Source organism: Pithys albifrons, chromosome 3 (genome assembly GCF_047495875.1).
Source record: "Pithys albifrons albifrons isolate INPA30051 chromosome 3, PitAlb_v1, whole genome shotgun sequence".
In the NCBI taxonomy this organism is placed as follows: Eukaryota; Metazoa; Chordata; class Aves; order Passeriformes; family Thamnophilidae; genus Pithys; species Pithys albifrons.
In genome coordinates this window covers 7707862-7725718 of record NC_092460.1, presented here as the reverse complement: position 1 = coordinate 7725718, position 17857 = coordinate 7707862, and the positions used below count along the sequence as shown (strand labels likewise).

Sequence of the window (17857 nt, the reverse complement as noted above, 5' to 3'; positions counted from 1 at the left end):
GTGCACACCAGGAGCTAGTCTGCCATGAAGCCCCAGGAATGGACACCTCAGCATGATTTGGCATCTTTCTGGCTTTAGCACAGCATCCACAGAGCTTTACAGCATTTTAGCAAACAAACACAACCTGCTGCTGTTTCACTCACTGGGGATTGCTGCTGAAATTAATGAGCAGGAGAAAGACGGGGTGCTGAACCCATCCTGCTGTGGCTGACGTGGCTAATCACAGGCACAGCGACAGGCAGGGAGCAATTTGGAGATAACACAATTGGGAATCTTTCTTGTCTCATTTGCACTGACGTATCCATGTAATCAGTACATTTTGGATGGTTACTATTATTTGTCGATGAAATTGCTGCTCTCTGCTCTGTGTGCCCAGGCTCTTCCTCCACTGCTCCCCTGAGAGATGAGCGTTTGTAAAGCAAACAAGCGGGGGAAGTTTGACAGTGGGTGGTAACAGGACAATGTGAAACAGAAAGGTAGCTGAACTTCCCAGCGCTTCCCTAAGTGTCAAGACAAATAATAACAAGTATTTACACCCCCACAGGGGCTCTGTGTTTGCATTATTGGTGGATGTTTGGGAATGAAAGCATCAGAGGGGGCTCTGGGTTGGCTCAAGAAGCAGTGGGTGTGAGGCTTCGAGCTGTGGTCAGAAAAAATGGCAATTACTGAGATATGTGTGTCGATTTAATCAGTTTAAGCTTCCAGAAGTGCTTTTGTACAGTGTACACAGCAGTCTGCAAGGTTTTCAGCTGCAGGATGTGGTTGTGTGTGTGCAGATGTGCACACATGTCTATATGCATGCACATACAGAGGCTGCAGATCTAGTCCTAGAAAGTGGGAATTAGGAAGGGGCAATCAGTGCAGTTAATTGGCTTTGCTTTTCCTTTTTCTTTTTTGCTTCCTTTCTTTTCTTTCCACTCTTCCAAGACAATAAGCCCGCTGGCTTGCATCCCTTCCGTGGCCACTCCCTGTGGGCACTGCAGTGGTTTGATGCCACAGCCTGTCTTTGTGCACTCTGTCCTGAGGATTTGTTGTGCTCTAGCTAGTTGTCCCCACGGAGCTGTGTCCCGCAGTTTGTGCTTGCCCCCAGGCAGGCTTGGGCTGCAGCTGGCTACATGCAGGTTACAAGGCTTTTGAAATCCCCTGCCTGCTACTTGCATTAGGAGGAGAAAGTAAATATTCCCACTGCTTTTTAGCAATTCTCATCCTCAGGCGCTGTTAGTGGCATAAACCATCTATCAGTTGGCAGCAGGCTACGGCGGGAACTGGCACACTTGAAAAGCCCATGACATCGGATTAGAAAGCATCCATAGGCCAAGTAAACACTGGCGAAGTCCAGGCCTGTGGGAGCAGGGAGCAGCGAGCAGCAGCTCCAGGCAGTGCCTGCAGTCCCCTGGCTGTGTTGCTGAGGCTGGGCTTGTACACTGCAGCTTTGCTGCTGGTCCTGCAAGCCCAGCCCCTGAGGAAATGCTGTGCTGCCAAACAACCCTGCTGCTTCCCTTTGGATTTTGCTCTCTAATCACCCGATGATGATTTTGTTTATTCTCACTTTATTTTATCTGAGTGGTTTTGCAACCTCCCTGCATTATTTTCAGAACAGCCTCTTACCCAGATCACAGGAGCAGTGTGATTTCCTTCTTAAAACTTCTTTGTTGAGCTGCAGCCCTTATATGATGGCTAGAAAATCAGCATCATGTGAGAGGCCTGAAATAGAGGTGACAGATTTTCTTCATTGTCTAATACATTATTTGGTGTAGGATGGTACAGACAAACCTGTGTTGGCTGATGCACTGTAGAGTTGGAGTCTGGGTTTAGTCCTATCACTTGTATCTTGAGAGATGATGTCGTGTAGCACAACTCCCCTTTTTACATCTCTCCATTCAGTAAATATGCTGGCTATTTACTGTATTGGAGTAAGGAGCCCACATAAGGGTTTTTCCCCATGTGCCTTGAGATCCTTTGCGATTGCTTGGTGTGCTTGGTGCAGCAGCTGGCAGGTTTGATGGGTTAGGCAGTAAAGGAGAGAAAGGGAGAGAATCCATCACAAGCTAAATACAAATATAATCTGTCTGTTCAAAGAGGGATTTACTATCTCTTGCATCATCCTTCTGAATGAGTAGTACTGAAAAGTCAAATCCAAACACACCCCAAATATGTGCTCCCCCAGCTCTTCAGCTCTGCCTTTACGCTCAGGCAGGTCCTGGAGACCTCTGCCCATGTGGCCAGCCCAGCTCCTGTCCCCTCTCACTGACACCCTGGGTGCACAAGCAAAAGGTTTCAGCTTTGAAGCTTAGTGTTGTTTGGGAGTTTTTTAACAATACAATGCTTAAGGAAAAGATATAGTTTGGAATAGGAGCTAATGCATGGGGATTTTGGTGCAGCAAGTTCAATGTAAAGGTGAATTTCATTTAGGTTCATAAAAGGAGATTTAAGTGTAGTAATGCTTCATGTGAGAGCCATTGGGAAGGTGGCTGCAGTCAGCTTGCCCTGCTGGATCATAAATTATATGTTGCTTTTTATTCCAAAGGGGCTACTAGTGGAGCTTATTTGTAACTTGCAGCACACGCTGTTATTTCTAGATGTACTTCTGACAAAACTGCTTCATGTTGAGAAGAGCCCAATCTTTTCCTTCTTGGAGATAAACCACAGTTTTAAATTGTCCTTTTTTTTGCAATCAAACTGGCAAAGCATAATGAACGTTGTTACTTTGCTTTTTATTTTTCCTCTAATGTGAGAGCAATTTAAAAACACGTGTCTGGGTTGTTGACTATTTTAGGAATTCTTACGCAATATAATGCTTTTAGCAAACTTTTGCCAAGTTTCTCACCGTGATGCTGCAAATTCTGAGCATCCCAGTATTGAATGATCCTGAAACATCTTTCCTTGGTTTCGTGCTGATGGAGATGGGTGTGTTGGAGGCAGCAATGTCGTGTACCAGAGCGGGCTTTGCCACTGCTGCCAGCACTGTCAGGCTCTGCTCTTCCAGCCCTTGCATATGGGAGGGGCAATGTGTGGAGGGTTTGGTATCTCCTCATCAGTAGGAAAAAGTAATATTGGATGCGCTTATGTTGCATCATGAGGCATCACATAGAGTGAAAGTTTCGACACTTCTGCTCCTTGGCAGTGTTTTATGTGTTTTGGGGCAGTTTAGGTGAGGCTTTGAGAATCCGTGTAGTTGAGGCAAGACACACAAAATGAAGTGCAGGTTTAAGCAGGGAAAACCCCTTTGGGGCTGTCCAGCGTCGGGCCAGGAGCTTGACTCGGTGAACCTTGTGGGTCCCTCCCGCTCTGTAATATTCTATGATTCTCTGGGGGTTTAACCCCTCCGGACACTGGTGGGCTTGTCCGCGCGTGGGAAACAGGCACTGAAGACGAACGAAGGAGCACGGAACAGGCTGGCGGTGCCGGGAAGCTCCGGGAGCGCCATTCCCGGCCAGCGCGGCCTCTGCCGCCCCCTGGCGGACAACTGCGCGCCCCGGCGGGAGCGGGACACGGAGCCGGACCCGGCCGAGGGGACGGCGAGAGAAACTGGGGCAGCTGGGGCTTCTTCGGTGCTTTTGCACCATTAGGGCATTCGGAATTCGTTCCGTGACTGTGGGGTGTTAAACAAGCACTCCTGAGCTCGACCTGCCCTGCCGCGCTCCGCTAGGAACGCCTGATGGATCACAGTGGGGATCAGCTTTAGAGCTGTTCAGGAGCCCACGAAGACGATCCCATGGGGCGTGTCTGGCAGCTCCCGGGAGCTCCTGTGCTTTGCGCCATCTAAACGTGTGGCCCCACACAAAAGCTACACAAATACAGACGTAACAAATGGAGAAAAATGAGTTTGTTCCCGAGTTCCTTCCTCGTGGGTCCCTCAACACCAGCTTCGGTTCTTCAGACTGCAATGCCCGCAGATGCCGAACACAAACAGTGCTCTGCCTTTGGCTCCTCCTTCCAGGAAACAAGTCCCCCATCATTTCACCTGGCCCAGAGGTGTAAGGCCCCTTATCTTTCCCTTCAGGACTCTGCTAGCTGGACAGACCACAGCATGCTGTGTCCCTGGCTTTAGGATTACTCTTCAATGCCTGGGAAGCTCCTCGGCACGAGGATGCAGAGTCCCTTCAGCAGGGAAGGATGCCTTGATGTTCCATCCCACAAGTGCCTTCAGCACATCGCTGAGCAGCCTCTTACAGCCCTGCCATGCAGCTCCTGCTGGAGTATTTCCTGCTGCCAGGTGGATCAGGCCAGGCCAGGGTGGGCACCAGGGCAGGTCTCTAAGCCTGACTTTGCTTCCCGGCTGCTGTGGCACTGCCCAGCACACAGGGACAGGAACTGCCTCTTTGTTCTGCCTTCACACAGCGCCCAGCAACACACCGGCCCTGGGCTACGAGTGAAAAGAATTCTGTGACACTGATAATAACTTTTGTTAAAACAGACTTGGCAAATGAAGGCTGTAGTAACCCAAGAACACATTTGACTCTTGGGATGAAGCACAAAAGGTAGAACGTATCTCTGTTGCCAACTTGCTTTCCAGTGTCTGTTGCACATAGCTCTATAAAGTGGTTCATACACTACTATAGTCTGTCCCTAATGCATGTAGTCTAGAAAGAAAAAGTCACACAGGTTCCCAGAGAACTAACAGTATTTGCCTGCATTTCTGATTTTTTTTCTTTATTTTTTTAAACTCACAATAGAAGGAGATCCATCTGAGACTTGAGTAAAGAAGTGAGGGAAAGCGCGGGACAAGCCAGCTGTGGCAGCTGGAAAACTTACACAACAAGTATCTAATATAATTAATATTTTCTAGCTCATAAAACTTTTGGGATATATTTTTTGCAATTTTCTGTGCCGACAGAAGCTTTCTTCAAATTAACATGGTTTGAGATATCCTATCACTTGGCAGTGTGTCACTGTGACATTCTTTCTTCTTTCTTCCCTCCTTTCACAGAGCTTGGTAAATTGCTTTAAAAATTCCACCCAAGTTACCAATTCAGTCCAATGTTCCGTTCTCCCTCTGCCTCTGTCATTTAGACAGGACAGAAAAATAAGTCCTGGCACTGCAAATGTTATTTCAGCAACTCTCTTTCTGCTTGTATTTTCACATCCACATGGCAAGAGCATTGAGGTAGAGCGTTTAGGCATATAATCTTTCAGCTCAGATAGGGATAGGGCAAATCATAAAACCAGGAATGATTTCTTATTTTAAGAGTGTCATTGTGGACATTCTGAGTTTATGTACCTAGATTTTTATACATGAATGCTTAGAGTCAGCACAGGTAAGCAGCATCAGAGAGGACAGATTTCCAGGCAGGGATGGAACAGTGACCATCATCCCTGCCTTGGAAATAGGACACACAGAAGACTTCTGGAACAGAAGATTAAAGGAGATGCAGATAAACATTTCCAACATATATAGGGCAGATTCAATGCTGGAACCTGAGGCTTAGAAGTTTTAATATTGGCTGGTATTAGAATTCCATTTGGGTTTGTTTCTTCTTTTGGTACAACTCTAGTGCTCCAGAGGTTAGATATATAAATATTGAAAATATCAGAAGCAAATATTTTGGATGTCCCACTGAGCCTGCATTTACAATGAATTGATGTTGCTTTTTCCTTTGATTGCTCTCCAAGGTGGCCTGGTGACATCACCCTCTTGCTGCCACATTGCATGAGTGCAACTTGAATTTCTAGGGCAGCAATTTATTTTCAAGATTGCATCACTGTAATTCAAACTAGAATATATTCCTTTACTGTGTGTTTGTATTGCTTCTCTTGTGTGCAGCTCTTGTTTCTGCGTGGGTACTCATTACCAGAAGGACAGACTCAGATGGTGGCACATTTCTGGTCAGGTTTTACACAGATCAATGCAAGTTCCAAGATATTTAAGTGATCCAAGTAATTTCCAAATAATTGTGTAAACCAATGAGTGGGAAAATTTGAGATTTTCATGATGACACTGTTATGGAGACTGTTTTTAGGTGGTAAATGTCATCCACCTCGGCACCAAAATTCAGTCCAGGTAGCTTGTAGAGGGCATTTCAACCACAAAACCCGCTAATACACTTTAAAAGTGTTTTTGAGCCTTTGTCATTTATGATCTTTGTAATTCATATTCATGACAGTGACTCCTCCCTGATCTAGCAATAATTTAGTACTGCTGCTTTACAAAATATTTTTCTATTCACTGTTGTTAGGAGAGGAAAAACACAGTACACTAAATACTTTTTGATGGTGTATTTTTCCTATTAAATCCTTTTTGTTTGCTTAACCACCACCCCAACCTGCCAAATCTGTAGTGCATGAGAAGCACTGCATGTCTGCACAGGCAAACCTGAGCTTCCCCTGTGTTCTGAGTTGACCAGCTGTGAACTAGAACACTTTTGACAGCTTATTAGTTCAGGGCTGTACTGTGCTACTGAAGTTGTGTGACTTCTTGTTCAGCTGGCTCGCCTTTAGCAAACCTGGAATGTGAGCAGAACAAGCTCAGATATGCCTGTTCAGCCCAACGCACAGAGATCCACAGCCATGGAGAGGGGGAATTACATGGCATCTACACTACAGAAGTCTGAGGTTTCAGTGCTGGAAATCCCTGTCAGCTGTCTCCTGGTGAGAAGGCAGCTCTATTCTGTATAACATCATTATTTTACTTGAACTGTGTATGCTTATGGGTCTGTCTCAATGAGATCCAAAATGTTTTCCTTTACCCACACCACTGGAAGGCTCAATGTAACAGGTGTTTTTAGAGCAAGGCCAACAGGTAGTGATATCACCTACTGCCCCTTGTTCCTTCCTTCCTGCTTTACAAAAGCATAGAGCACACTCCATTCTCTTCTCTTGTTGGGAAGCTTGAAACCTGTGATTCCTACCTCCCAACAGACTGCAGGATGATCCAGGTGGATAGATTCCACCTTCCCTATTAACAATACAAGTACCTCTGATTCTCTAACATCATGGTTACTGCTTTGCAGCTTCAGTTTTTCGTTGTGAGGAAGGAAGGAAGGAAGGAACGGTTGGGTTCCACCATCTGCTTCAGAAATTATGATGAATTTCTTAATAGGCAATGGACAAGTAAAATCCAGAAGCAGATTATAAATGGTATCAGGATTAGATTCCTGGTTCTTGAAGAACAAAGCTTTTAAATCACAGTTTTAAATGTGCCATTTCAAAATGTGACTTTTGATGTGGTACAACAAACAAAGCAGAGCAAAGACTGCTGTGGTTCTTAGCATCATATTGAGGAAAAAAATTTAAGCTACTACGGGATGATTTTTGTTGTTTTACAACCCTTAACAAGCATTAATTCTATAGAAGTAATTTGTTTTATATGGAACTAGCAAATTCTAGTCTAGTTGCAGGTAAATTCTAAAATGGCAGCTACTTTGAAAAACTGAGACCCCTACTTAGTTCAGATTTAGGTCCCATCTAGACTGGGATATGGAAGCTGGGACTCATGCAAAGAGGCACTGCCCTCAGTCTGATGTCAAGTAAGAAATGAAACCCTTATTATTAAGCTCAATGCCTACTAAAAATGGGAAAATCTGTGAAAACACTTTTTATTGGCAATGTTTTGCAAACACCTTAGTTCACAAGCACTGTGAACCAAGTCACAAATTACAAAATTTGTGGAATAACACAACGTGCCTGTCTGTACAGATCTGTAAGTGTTTTCCCCTGAAGCATAAGAAAAACAAGTATTTTTATGTAAAAATTCTCAGAAGCAGTAGGAAACTATTTTCAGCTCCACCTCCCTTACTGTTGGTTTCAACACAATGTGAAGATACTTGGACTTTCTTCAGTAGTATTGTCAGTCTTCATATTACATCTACTGCTTGGCCTCTGCTTCCATTTGAGTTTCTTGGGATTCTTCAGCTTCTGAAAGTTTTTCATCATCTAAAATTCAATATTACTGTTAGTCAAACATGCCTGGTCATATTTACAGACTATATAGCAGAGCTGTGTCCCACTCAAATATTTTATTTTGATGGCCTGAAATGTGTAGTTGAGCACCTCATTATATAAAATGCTAAGTTCAAACAAACAAACAAAAAATCCTTCAAAGTTTTTAAGGATGTTATCTGTAACAACTGTTACTGGAAATACAGGATAAATTTTATAGCATAAATACAAGCAAATACCAGATTGCTTCAAATCACATGCCTTCTCTTTGCCTACTAATGGTTTATTTCAGACTGAAGCTGTACCTTACACTAAACTGCTATGTCCTCTATAAAATCCTGAAAGATCAAAGTTAATCTATATATTCATATGAAAATATATTTCAAAGATAAATACTTAACCAAGTGTTAGCAACACAAAATAACAATAACCTTCTGCTAAAGTTCACCTAGGATTAACAATTCATTCTGCTTAAGAAGATCTAAATGGCCTTAGAGAATGAAAGTCTGCTCTTACAGCAATCTATGCATTTAATCAGGTCATGCTCAAAGGCTGCACCAATTGGTGTGTCTTCAAAAGACATGGCAAATACCCAGCAAATAATATTTAAAACAATATTTCCATATTAAAGCATGAAAAGTTAGTGCTGATTTGAAAATATTAGATATTTGTATGACAAAAGATGAGTATGACTAATTCCTGAATTTAGCTCTTGTGTATGACAGCTTTAGTCCCTACTCTATCACATACTCTGCTTTGAGTAGGTCGGTCATTACCTTTCCTGTATTCCAAATTCTTTTTAGTAAAGCTTCACATGATACCATGACATGTTCAAAACTATCAAGATAGGAATTATACAAATAACTTTGAAAATAAGCATGAGAATAATTTTCTGTAGGAAATACCTCCTCTGTTTAAAAAAAACCCAAATAAACTAACCTTAAATTGCTATTCTCCATCCCTATATTTAAAGCATTCTGCTGCCTACAGATTAACCTGAAGCTGGTCAGGAAATGACACAGTGGGGAGTGTGTAGAAGAAAAAGAATTCTGGGCAGTCTCAGGCTCTGGACTACCACTGGGGAAAAAAATGCTGCCGATGCAAGAGGTCACCAACCTCAATTGCACAGAGCTATCCCACTGCTGGAAGCTGGGAATCCTTTTGATCCGCTGAAACCCAACCCAGTTATATCTATTACCTAAGAACAACACTTACTCTCCAGGGTTTGCTGAAGTTCATGGATAGTGCTCAGGAGAACATGGAACTGCTTTCTTCTCAGCTCCAACTGCAACAATAGAATACACATTGTAGGAAACAGTCAGACAACCAATAGCAGACTGTCCATTAATTGTATTCCTAATAAATTATTATATAACAATCTCTATGAAAAACCTACCTTATCTTCAACATTTTCTTTAATGTGAGAAAGATTTTGCAATTCTTTTCCCAAAGCTTCTAGCTGCCTGAAAAGAAATAGTATAGTATTTTTATATGCTATATAAACATATTTTATAAAAATATGGTATTTTTAAATGGTATTGAATAGTCTTATTAAAGAGTTCTGTAAAATTCTTGCAAAACAGATTTGACCTAAATAGAGGAAAAAGAACTATTAAATAAACAGTATATGTAAACAAAGCATAGTAAGCGAAACAATACAGAGGTAAAGCCACTTCATGTAAATCTTAAATTATTATGTTCTAAACTTGTAATTTCAGGATTTTTACAACTAGGCTTCCAAGCTGGAATACAGTTGTACATGGGGCATTTGTACTGTAACAACTCAGTTCACCTATAACATATTATTTACTTGACCATACAATGGAAGTTAAAGAAGCTGATTCATAGAATATTCTGCGTTGGAAGGGACCCACAAAGATCAAGTCCAACTCCTGGCCCTGCACAAGAAAATTCAAGAATCCCACTCTGTGACTGAGAGCATTTTACATTGGACCAAGGGTTGGACTCAATGATCTTGGAGGTCTTTTCCCATCCAATTGATTCTATGATTCACTGAAAGTGGGCAATAGGATAGGCAGAAGCTGCACTTAAATGGGAACAGTAACCTCATGCTACACCTTTCATGAGCTCAAGAAGAACAAACTCATAGTTGCAGTAAGTCCTGGAATGTTTCAGTGGCTTGATAAATTTAAAAAGATTATCCCCCCACAACTGCCCCAAAAGCAGAGAGGGTGATCCAAATCCAGAATGTGCCAAGCAGCACTGTAAGGAATGTGCAAGATGAGCTGGACAACAGGGAGGTCCAACCTGCGTGCCAGGGCAGGTTACACTGTGGTAAAACAACACAGCAATTTACAGCTGGGCAGGCCGGAACAACCACTGCAAGGGAAACACAAAAAAGCCCCAACCCTAAGAGCTTTCTCCTGCTTTCTCTCATCCCACCTTACTTGCTTGTGTGTTATGCATTTTGAATGACCACTGAATCCCTCACGGGCAGGTGTTACAGCACTTCCCACTCTCTTTCCTGAGCAGCCCATCCCTGGTAAACTGACATCAGATCTGCATTGACATCCGAGTTCACTTATTCACCTTAACAATGGAAAAATCTCAACTACAAAACAATTAGCAATGCTTCTGATTCACAGAGAAGGAGATTAATTAAAGGAAGCTGATAAAGGCATAGAAACACAAGTTTTTCTTATGGCAAAAGAAATTACACAGAAGTGAGGAAAGGTCAAACTGAAACCAAGGAAATGCCAAATCTGGCGACTTCCAGCTTACTGGCTTATTATAATTTAAGGTAGTTCTATACTTACTTCAATGTTTCATGTCTGTCTGGATGATGCTGTATGACTTTGGCCAATGCATCATATTCTGAAAGACATTTCAATAGCTAATCTAAATAATTCTGAAAATATTGATTCAAGATGCAAAACTCAGGTACCATAGAATAGCAGATGGTTTCTCCTTCTTGAAAAACTGTTTTAGTATTTTTCAAATCTGTACATAACACCTTACATCTATCAAAAAACACCTGCAATATATAAAAATATATATGATTTACACCATGCTATAACATTTCAAAGTAGATGATTACATCAAAAGAGTTTTTAAATATACTACAGATATGATTGTAGACCATTATCTATTCACTCAAACTTACCTAGTGCTAGTGATTCAAAAAGGATGAGGCAAGAAAACACAATCTTTAGATAGCTCTGCATTGCTGGACACTTGGTCTTTTGTGTATGTTTCTTAAGGATTGGATTTAGATACCCAATGTATATGTACAGAAAACAGTGCTGATGTCACATGTGAACATTTAAGATTTTTAGAAAAATGTATAAAATGTTGCATGGATTTTTCAATTCTTGGGATTTTTTTTAAAAAAGGATTACACATTAAAAACAATATTATGGTTATATAGGCAACTAACAGTCATTTTCTAACAGCAACTGTTCATAAGCCAAATACCTAATTTGCATGGAAAAATCTGTGCTGCAGACTGGACAAAACGTGTCAAAAAGCAAACACTTCAGATCTGTGTTTGTAAAGATATAAGGACTCTACATCCCCACTAGTTACAGTTATTTTAATTTCAGGTTGTATCTAAAATTATCCACAAAATTGATCAGACAGTTGTATTAAAAACCTTTTACGTAATACTTCGAAACTTCTTTTTGCGTTTTATTTTTCAAGGAAAAAAATCTTGCTTCTTCCCAATTGCTAATCTTCTAGACTGAAGTTTCAATGGAAATTATCAGCATGTGCTTTCAAGAGCAGGGAAAAAATACACCTTTTGTAACAGGTATTCAGAAGGACATGTCCAGAATATCAGGTGTGGAACCCATCACCTTTAATACAGTATCCATATCCTTCCTACTTCCAAAAACCTCAAATCTATTTTCCAATACAAGGTATTTAAAAAGATAACAAAATAATGAGGTCTGCCAGTGTAAATACAGACATTGCTCCTTACCCTGTCGATTCTTTCGAATCCTTTTTGCTTGCAGGATTTGTTTTTTGCACTCAGAAATCTTCTCATGGGCTGCAGCTATACTGTTTTCTTAAAAAAAAAAGTATACAGTGTTATACTGAACTCAAAGACTATATGTAAATAAGCCATTCTGCTAAATTATAAAAGCTAAAGAGCTGTTTGTGACATGGTGGCCTGTTAGGTCCATCAGCTTCAAAATTACATACACTTTAACAGATCTGAAAAGCTGGTTTGTATATATTTTATATATGGATAAAATGCTCACAGCATATATAGGAGTGCTATCTAGTAAGAAAAACAAAACAAAAACCTCCAAACCACTCATTAGAGATACATATATGATGTTTACCAGAACTGGCTTGAGCTTCTTCATAAAAGAGAAACTGTCAAACAGAAACCAGTAACATTTTCTCATATTTACCTATATCCTTATAGATTTTCTCATAATTTTCCATTTCTCTCAGGTTCATGTCATACACCAGGAGAGTTTTTCCCATTGAAAATTCGCACTGTGACAAAGTACTCAGCATTCGTTGGTACTGGCTGTAACTGAAATAGACATTTATTCCCAAAAGCATAAAAACACTCCCTAACTTTACAGATCAAGAAAACAAAACTTCAAGTAGCATAAATTGTAGCTAAATAATAATTATTCAATAAAGAAAATATTTTAAAGATTCGATGTATCATTTTTTTGAAAGTGCATTTAGAAACGCTGTACACATTAATTCCACCATCATGTTCTTACAGGTGTGAGTAATAAAGCAACGAGCAGTTTGAGCCAGGGATTATAAATTACAAAAATATGGTTCGCTCTGTGATCACTGAAATTAGTATTTCAATACTGCAGTGCTTCTCAGTACACACAATCCTAATATTGCGTCCTCTGGGAATTTATATCCAGTACTAATAGCCCTTACAGCACGTTGTCATTCATCCCTTACTACTTTAGCCTGGTTGGTTTGTTTTTTAAAAAAAGAGAACCACAGCAGCACAAACACCAGCCGTATTACCCTACCCTGACAGAACAAACGCAGGACTGCCAACTAAAATATTAGAGTCATGATGCTGTTATAATAGCGGGGCTCCCGGACGGATCCTGCCGCGGCAGGGGAATCCTGAGGGCTCCGAGAGGTGCTGGCAGAGCTCAGGATGCAGCCGCATCCTCCGATGATTCCTGACCCGGCTCCAGCTCCTGACCCTCATCCCCCAGCACAGCGCTCGGCATCTGTCCTGGGAACACCGCAGAGCCACAGTGAAAACCAGATGTGCACATTTCGACACTGATCTTTTCAAAATGGATCGAGCCCTGTCTTTCACTGCAATGCAATGACTTAAAACAAAACCCAAAACAAAACAACAGAAAACAAATACCCTTCCTCTTGAGATCCGGAGTTACACCACTTAATGAAACTCTTCACCAGCAAATTGATCCGCCTGTCATCACCAGCTCCATCGCCATCGATCAGCAGCCGCTTGCGGATAACTTCATCTGTGGAAAGATTCCCGTTCAGCTCCGCTCCCCACGGCAGGAGCATCCCGGGAATGTCCCGGCCCCGCGGGGAGCGGCGGCAGCGGCCGGTTCTGCTGAGGCTCGGCTGGTCCCTGCTGTGGCTCGGCTGGCCCTGCTGAAACTCCGCAGCCTCGCTGAGGCTCAGCGGCCGCGGTCAGCCCTTCTGAGTCTCAGTGGCCCCGCTGAGGCTCGGTCGGCCCCGCTGAGGCTCCGCAGCCCCCCTGAGGCTCGGCCGGTCCCCGCTGAGGCTCGGCCGGTCCCCGCTGAGGCTCGGCCGGCCCTGCTGAGGCTCGCAGCCCCGCTGAGGCTCCGCAGCCCCGCTAAGGCTCGGCGGCCGCGGGCGCTGCGGCTGCCCCGGGGCAGGAGGGCCGGGGATGGAGGCTCCTCAGTGTGCGGGGCGAGCGGCGCCGGGGCAGGCGCTGCCGGGGGCGAGCGCGGGGGTCGCGGTCGCGGGGCGGAAGGAAGGAGGGGAGGATGGAGAGCGGGAGGGAGGGAGGTCTCACCGTCGGTCACGGCCCCCATGGCGGCGAGTGCCGGAGCCGGCGGGGCGGCGGCAGCAGCGAGTGAGGTCAGCTTCCCACAATGCAGCCGGGGAGAGCGGCGGCCATGGAGGGGGAGGCGGCGGCTGCTGGGGCCTGAGCCGGCGTGCGGCGAACGCGCGGCCCGGGGAGGGCGGGCGGGTGAGCCCCGCGCCCCGCGTGGAACCGGCCCCCTGGCGAGGGGCGGCCCCGCCAGGTGAGCGCCCGACGGGGGAGGGAAGCGGCGGTCCCGCAGCCAGGCTCCACCTCCCCGCCCCCGCCGCCCGCAGCGGCCCCGCCGCCCCCCGCCCGGCCGCCCCGCCATGCCCCCGGCACATGGTGCGGCGCCATCGAGGCCGCGGGGCCGCCGCCAGGCTCGGCTGTGCTTTCACAGCGCTCCCGGCTTGGGGTGTGCTCCCAGGGGTGCCGGCACCACCATCCTCCCCGCTGCCATCCGCCCCGCACAGGGTTCCGACACTGCCGTCCCACCTGCCGTGGTGGTGCTGATGCCATAGAGGTGTGGGGGTTGGATCCACGGTGGTGCCCAGCGCCTGGTGATGGCACTGGGGAGCAGGGGGATGGTCCCACAACGGTGCTGGCACCGCGGGGATGGCAGTGGTGGCACCAGGGAGAGGGTGGATGGGCCTGCCCTGGGTCCCAGCAGTGGTGGTGGTGATGGCACAGGGGAGCAAGTGGACGGTCCCGCCATGGTGACAATGGCACAAGGGAGCAGGTGGACAGACCTGCCACGGTGACAATGGCACAGGGGAGCAGGTGGACAGACCTGCCATGGTGCTCTGTGCCATGGCCATGGCACTGTGAGGGTGGTGGGACCCGCCGTGGTGGCTGTGCAGTCCCTGTGGCCGGAGGGAGCAGGAGCACGGCCCCTCGGTGCTGCTCACTGGCGAGGATGCGGAGGATGTGGAGGATGTGCTTGTGCAGGTGCGAGGGAGCCACGCTGGCCACTCTGGGCTCATCCTCACTTGGGGCTGAGAGGACAAGCAGCAGGGCTGGGGGCATGCAAAAAAATCATTATTCTGATACGTTTCCTAGTGAGTTTGGCTGTCACTAGCAGATGGGAACGATGCTTGTTTCTTCCTGCCCTGACAAAACTGGCTGCAGAAAAATGGCGTGTCTGGAAAAAAGAGATGTTGTGATGTTACCCTGTGTTGAGTCTTAGGCTTTTGGTCCGCAGACTTGAACACTTGGGCCATGCTAAAGCTGGTATAGTGGAGTATATATTGTGGCACATGGAAGTGTCCAGAGCTTGACATCTTCCTGTTCCCTCTTCATTTTGGTTTGCACAGTTAGGTCACTCACGGTCTTGTTTTGCTCAGCAGGTTTCATTGACAGTCTTAGGGGGATGCGGGAAATCAGAGTGAGAAAAGAACAAAGTTAATGTGTGCTGTGGTCTGTGCTGTTCCTGGTTTTAGAGCTGTGAGTGATTAAGAGGTGCTTTTTTGTTCTGGATAGCGGCATTTAACAGCTATTTAACGATTTGTAGATTGTTTTGAATCTGTACTTTGTCTTCAATAGGCAACTGGTGGGGTTTCTTGGAAGGTGCTATTGGGAAAGCATTACTCGGAGTGGTGTTTGAAACTCTGCCTGAACTTTGAGGAATAAAGAATTTCCAACATAGCAAACTTGGATAAGTGATTTCTGTTCTTGAAATTTGTATGTATTCTTGTGTGATTGATGAGTGATATAATTATGTGAAAACCTAACTATCCAATTAGGCAAAGTTTGGGCCAAAGAATGGGCCATGCTATGTAAACACTATTAAAAATGCTCACTTTTATGAACTCCGATTTTGTTGCCATTTAATATAGTTGGCTTGATTAAAACCTTTGTTTTTCTTAAGGCTTTAGTCACTATGATATAGCCCTAATAATTTGCCATAGGCTGAGAAGAAGACCTTGCTGAACTTCTCTATGCAAACTTTATATAGTTGCTCCCCTTCCCTCTTGACTCACTGATTTCCTCTTGGAAGTCTTAAGCATCTTGTAGCCTCCAGTTTTATCAAAATTTAATATTTTTTCTTGCCCCTCTCTGAGCTCTTTCCATTTACTGCGCCCTTTCTGTTTTTGCCACAGAAGTTGGTCAGAACTGAAGACTATTGTAGGTGAAAATCTACAATTATTTATTTAATGATCTTAGAACTTCTGTGTTATTTTCTGTCATTTAATCCAATACAATATTTTCTCACTTTTTGTTCATCATTCCACTGTTGGTCAGATAGTCTTATGAAACTCTCCACAATGACAAATAGGTAGTCATTGAGTAATTAATTTAGAATACAACAGTCCGTATGAGTAGTTAATAATATTTAGTGACTTTTGTGCCATTTTTTTCTTCATATATGTTGCTAATTACAAGCTTCTGTGAAATTCTCTGGTCTGGGTCTTAGGCTCATAAGAACAATTTTGAAAACAAAGCCATTATTTTTCTTTTTAAGATAGGACTTTCAGGCATCATCAATGTTCATTAACTTTTCACATTTTGAATGGGAAGCAGAACTTGGTAAATACATTATCAAGAATCTCACTAAGGTTATGTATTGATGCAATAGCCTGTTCTCTTTCCTGCTTTATTTTGCCATATTGAATATTTTTCCCAGGAAGGCAGTCCCAGCTTACTGGGTTTCTGTACACATTTGAGAATTCACAATGCCTTTTGATTTGCTCCATTTCCAAGTGGAATCCCTCATCTTGTAAGTACAAAACAGCCCTTGCTTCACGTGCATGGAGTGTGCTTTGCACTGGGCTGTACACAGTCCTGGTTTGCCACTAATTCAGTCTGATGTGTGATGTAGATCTCTGGAGCAGGGATGACCTACTCTTATTTATTTGTCCTTCACCAGTATTCTGTGCAGATTCTGTCAGCTACAGTCTTTTATATAATCCTTCAACTGACCAGCAGAAACACTGAGTAGCTTTGGACCTTCCTTAAAGCATCACTAGGGGTTCATGCAATAGGAAAAAGTGTCTTGCACAGGGTATGGCACCTGACTCTGTGCCAGCTCTTTTGGAATAAGTACCTGTGTGTGCTTTCAACCAAGCTACATGTGATGCCGTTTTCCCTTTTTCCTTGAATTCCTTTATGTGTGCCATATGGTAAGACCCTGAAGCAGCTTATAAATAATAATTTGTTGCACATCTGTCCTTGTCAAAAGTGTTAAATGATCCTCTGTAGTGTTTCCAGGTGACTCTGGATGCAAGAATTCTAAGCTAGGTAAGTTTAGTACTGCAAGATGTTACATGTGTGTGGAACTGGCTCTGATTTTTCATTAGCATTTTTTCCCTGAAAATATGGCTTTTAAGTACATCGTTTGTTTTTTTATTGAGGAAATCTGTTAAAGCTGAAGTTTTCTTTCATGAAAAACAATCTATGAGAGCCAAAGTTTAAAGAACTTTATACCTCCTTCCTTTTTCTTTAACTGTGTGTATTTATATTTTTTTTCCCAACTGCAGAAAAAGTTAAAAGAGAAGAAGCTCTTTACAGTATTCTAGGCTATAATGAGCTCTGATTTTTAAGAGCTAAGAAAACAGCTTTAACTATTGACGAGGTGGATTTAAAATATTTTTCCGAAGCCTCCCGAATAATTTATGAAGTGGTTTTAGATTCCAGGTTTTCTTTGTGTTGAATAACTTCTAAATCAGACTGTTGTGTGGCACTAAATCTGACAGAGATCTAAGTATAGTAGGTCAGAAACTACAAGGTATTTTTATCCAGTCCAACCTATATTCTTGTCAGAAAGCCATACCAAATTTATTTAGCGAGACCTATTTTCTGTAGGCCTATGTTTAACATTGCTTTTTACCACCATCCTTTTTCTGTTGATAATGTACCTTGATTTTGTGCAAGACTGATATCAAGCTAACCTATCAGTGTCACCCTGGGGTTTTGGCTTTTTTCTGTTTTAAATTATGTTCGTGTTTTATTTTCTTTGCAGCCTCCTTTAGCCTCTGCATTTACTGAAAACTAGAATCA

The 17857-nt window shown here is 43.6% G+C and overlaps 2 protein-coding genes across 3 annotated transcripts in view; one reads left to right on the top strand and one right to left on the bottom strand.

The window, feature by feature from the left end:
* Positions 1-7521: 7521 nt before the first annotated feature.
* On the bottom strand, positions 7522-14105 carry THOC7 (THO complex subunit 7). Of its 2 annotated transcripts, none has more exons than XM_071550326.1 (8): positions 13853-14105; positions 13211-13328; positions 12258-12379; positions 11819-11905; positions 10656-10713; positions 9275-9341; positions 9094-9163; positions 7522-7872 (listed from the first exon to the last, which is right to left on the bottom strand). In XM_071550326.1, the coding sequence occupies exons 1-8, from the start codon at positions 13869-13871 to the stop codon at positions 7805-7807; spliced, it is 609 nt and encodes a 202-aa protein (XP_071406427.1). In that variant the 5' UTR covers positions 13872-14105; the 3' UTR covers positions 7522-7804. The 2 variants fall into 2 exon arrangements, with proteins under 2 accessions (XP_071406427.1, XP_071406426.1); XM_071550325.1 differs by having other exon boundaries at positions 12258-12385; positions 13853-14102.
* ATXN7 (ataxin 7) overlaps positions 13930-17857 on the top strand; it is an 88138-nt gene continuing 84210 nt past the window's right edge. Inside the window, exon 1 of the mRNA XM_071550322.1 lies at positions 13930-14084. The gene's annotated coding sequence lies outside the window, so the exon portion shown is untranslated. The remainder of the gene's footprint in view (positions 14085-17857) is intronic.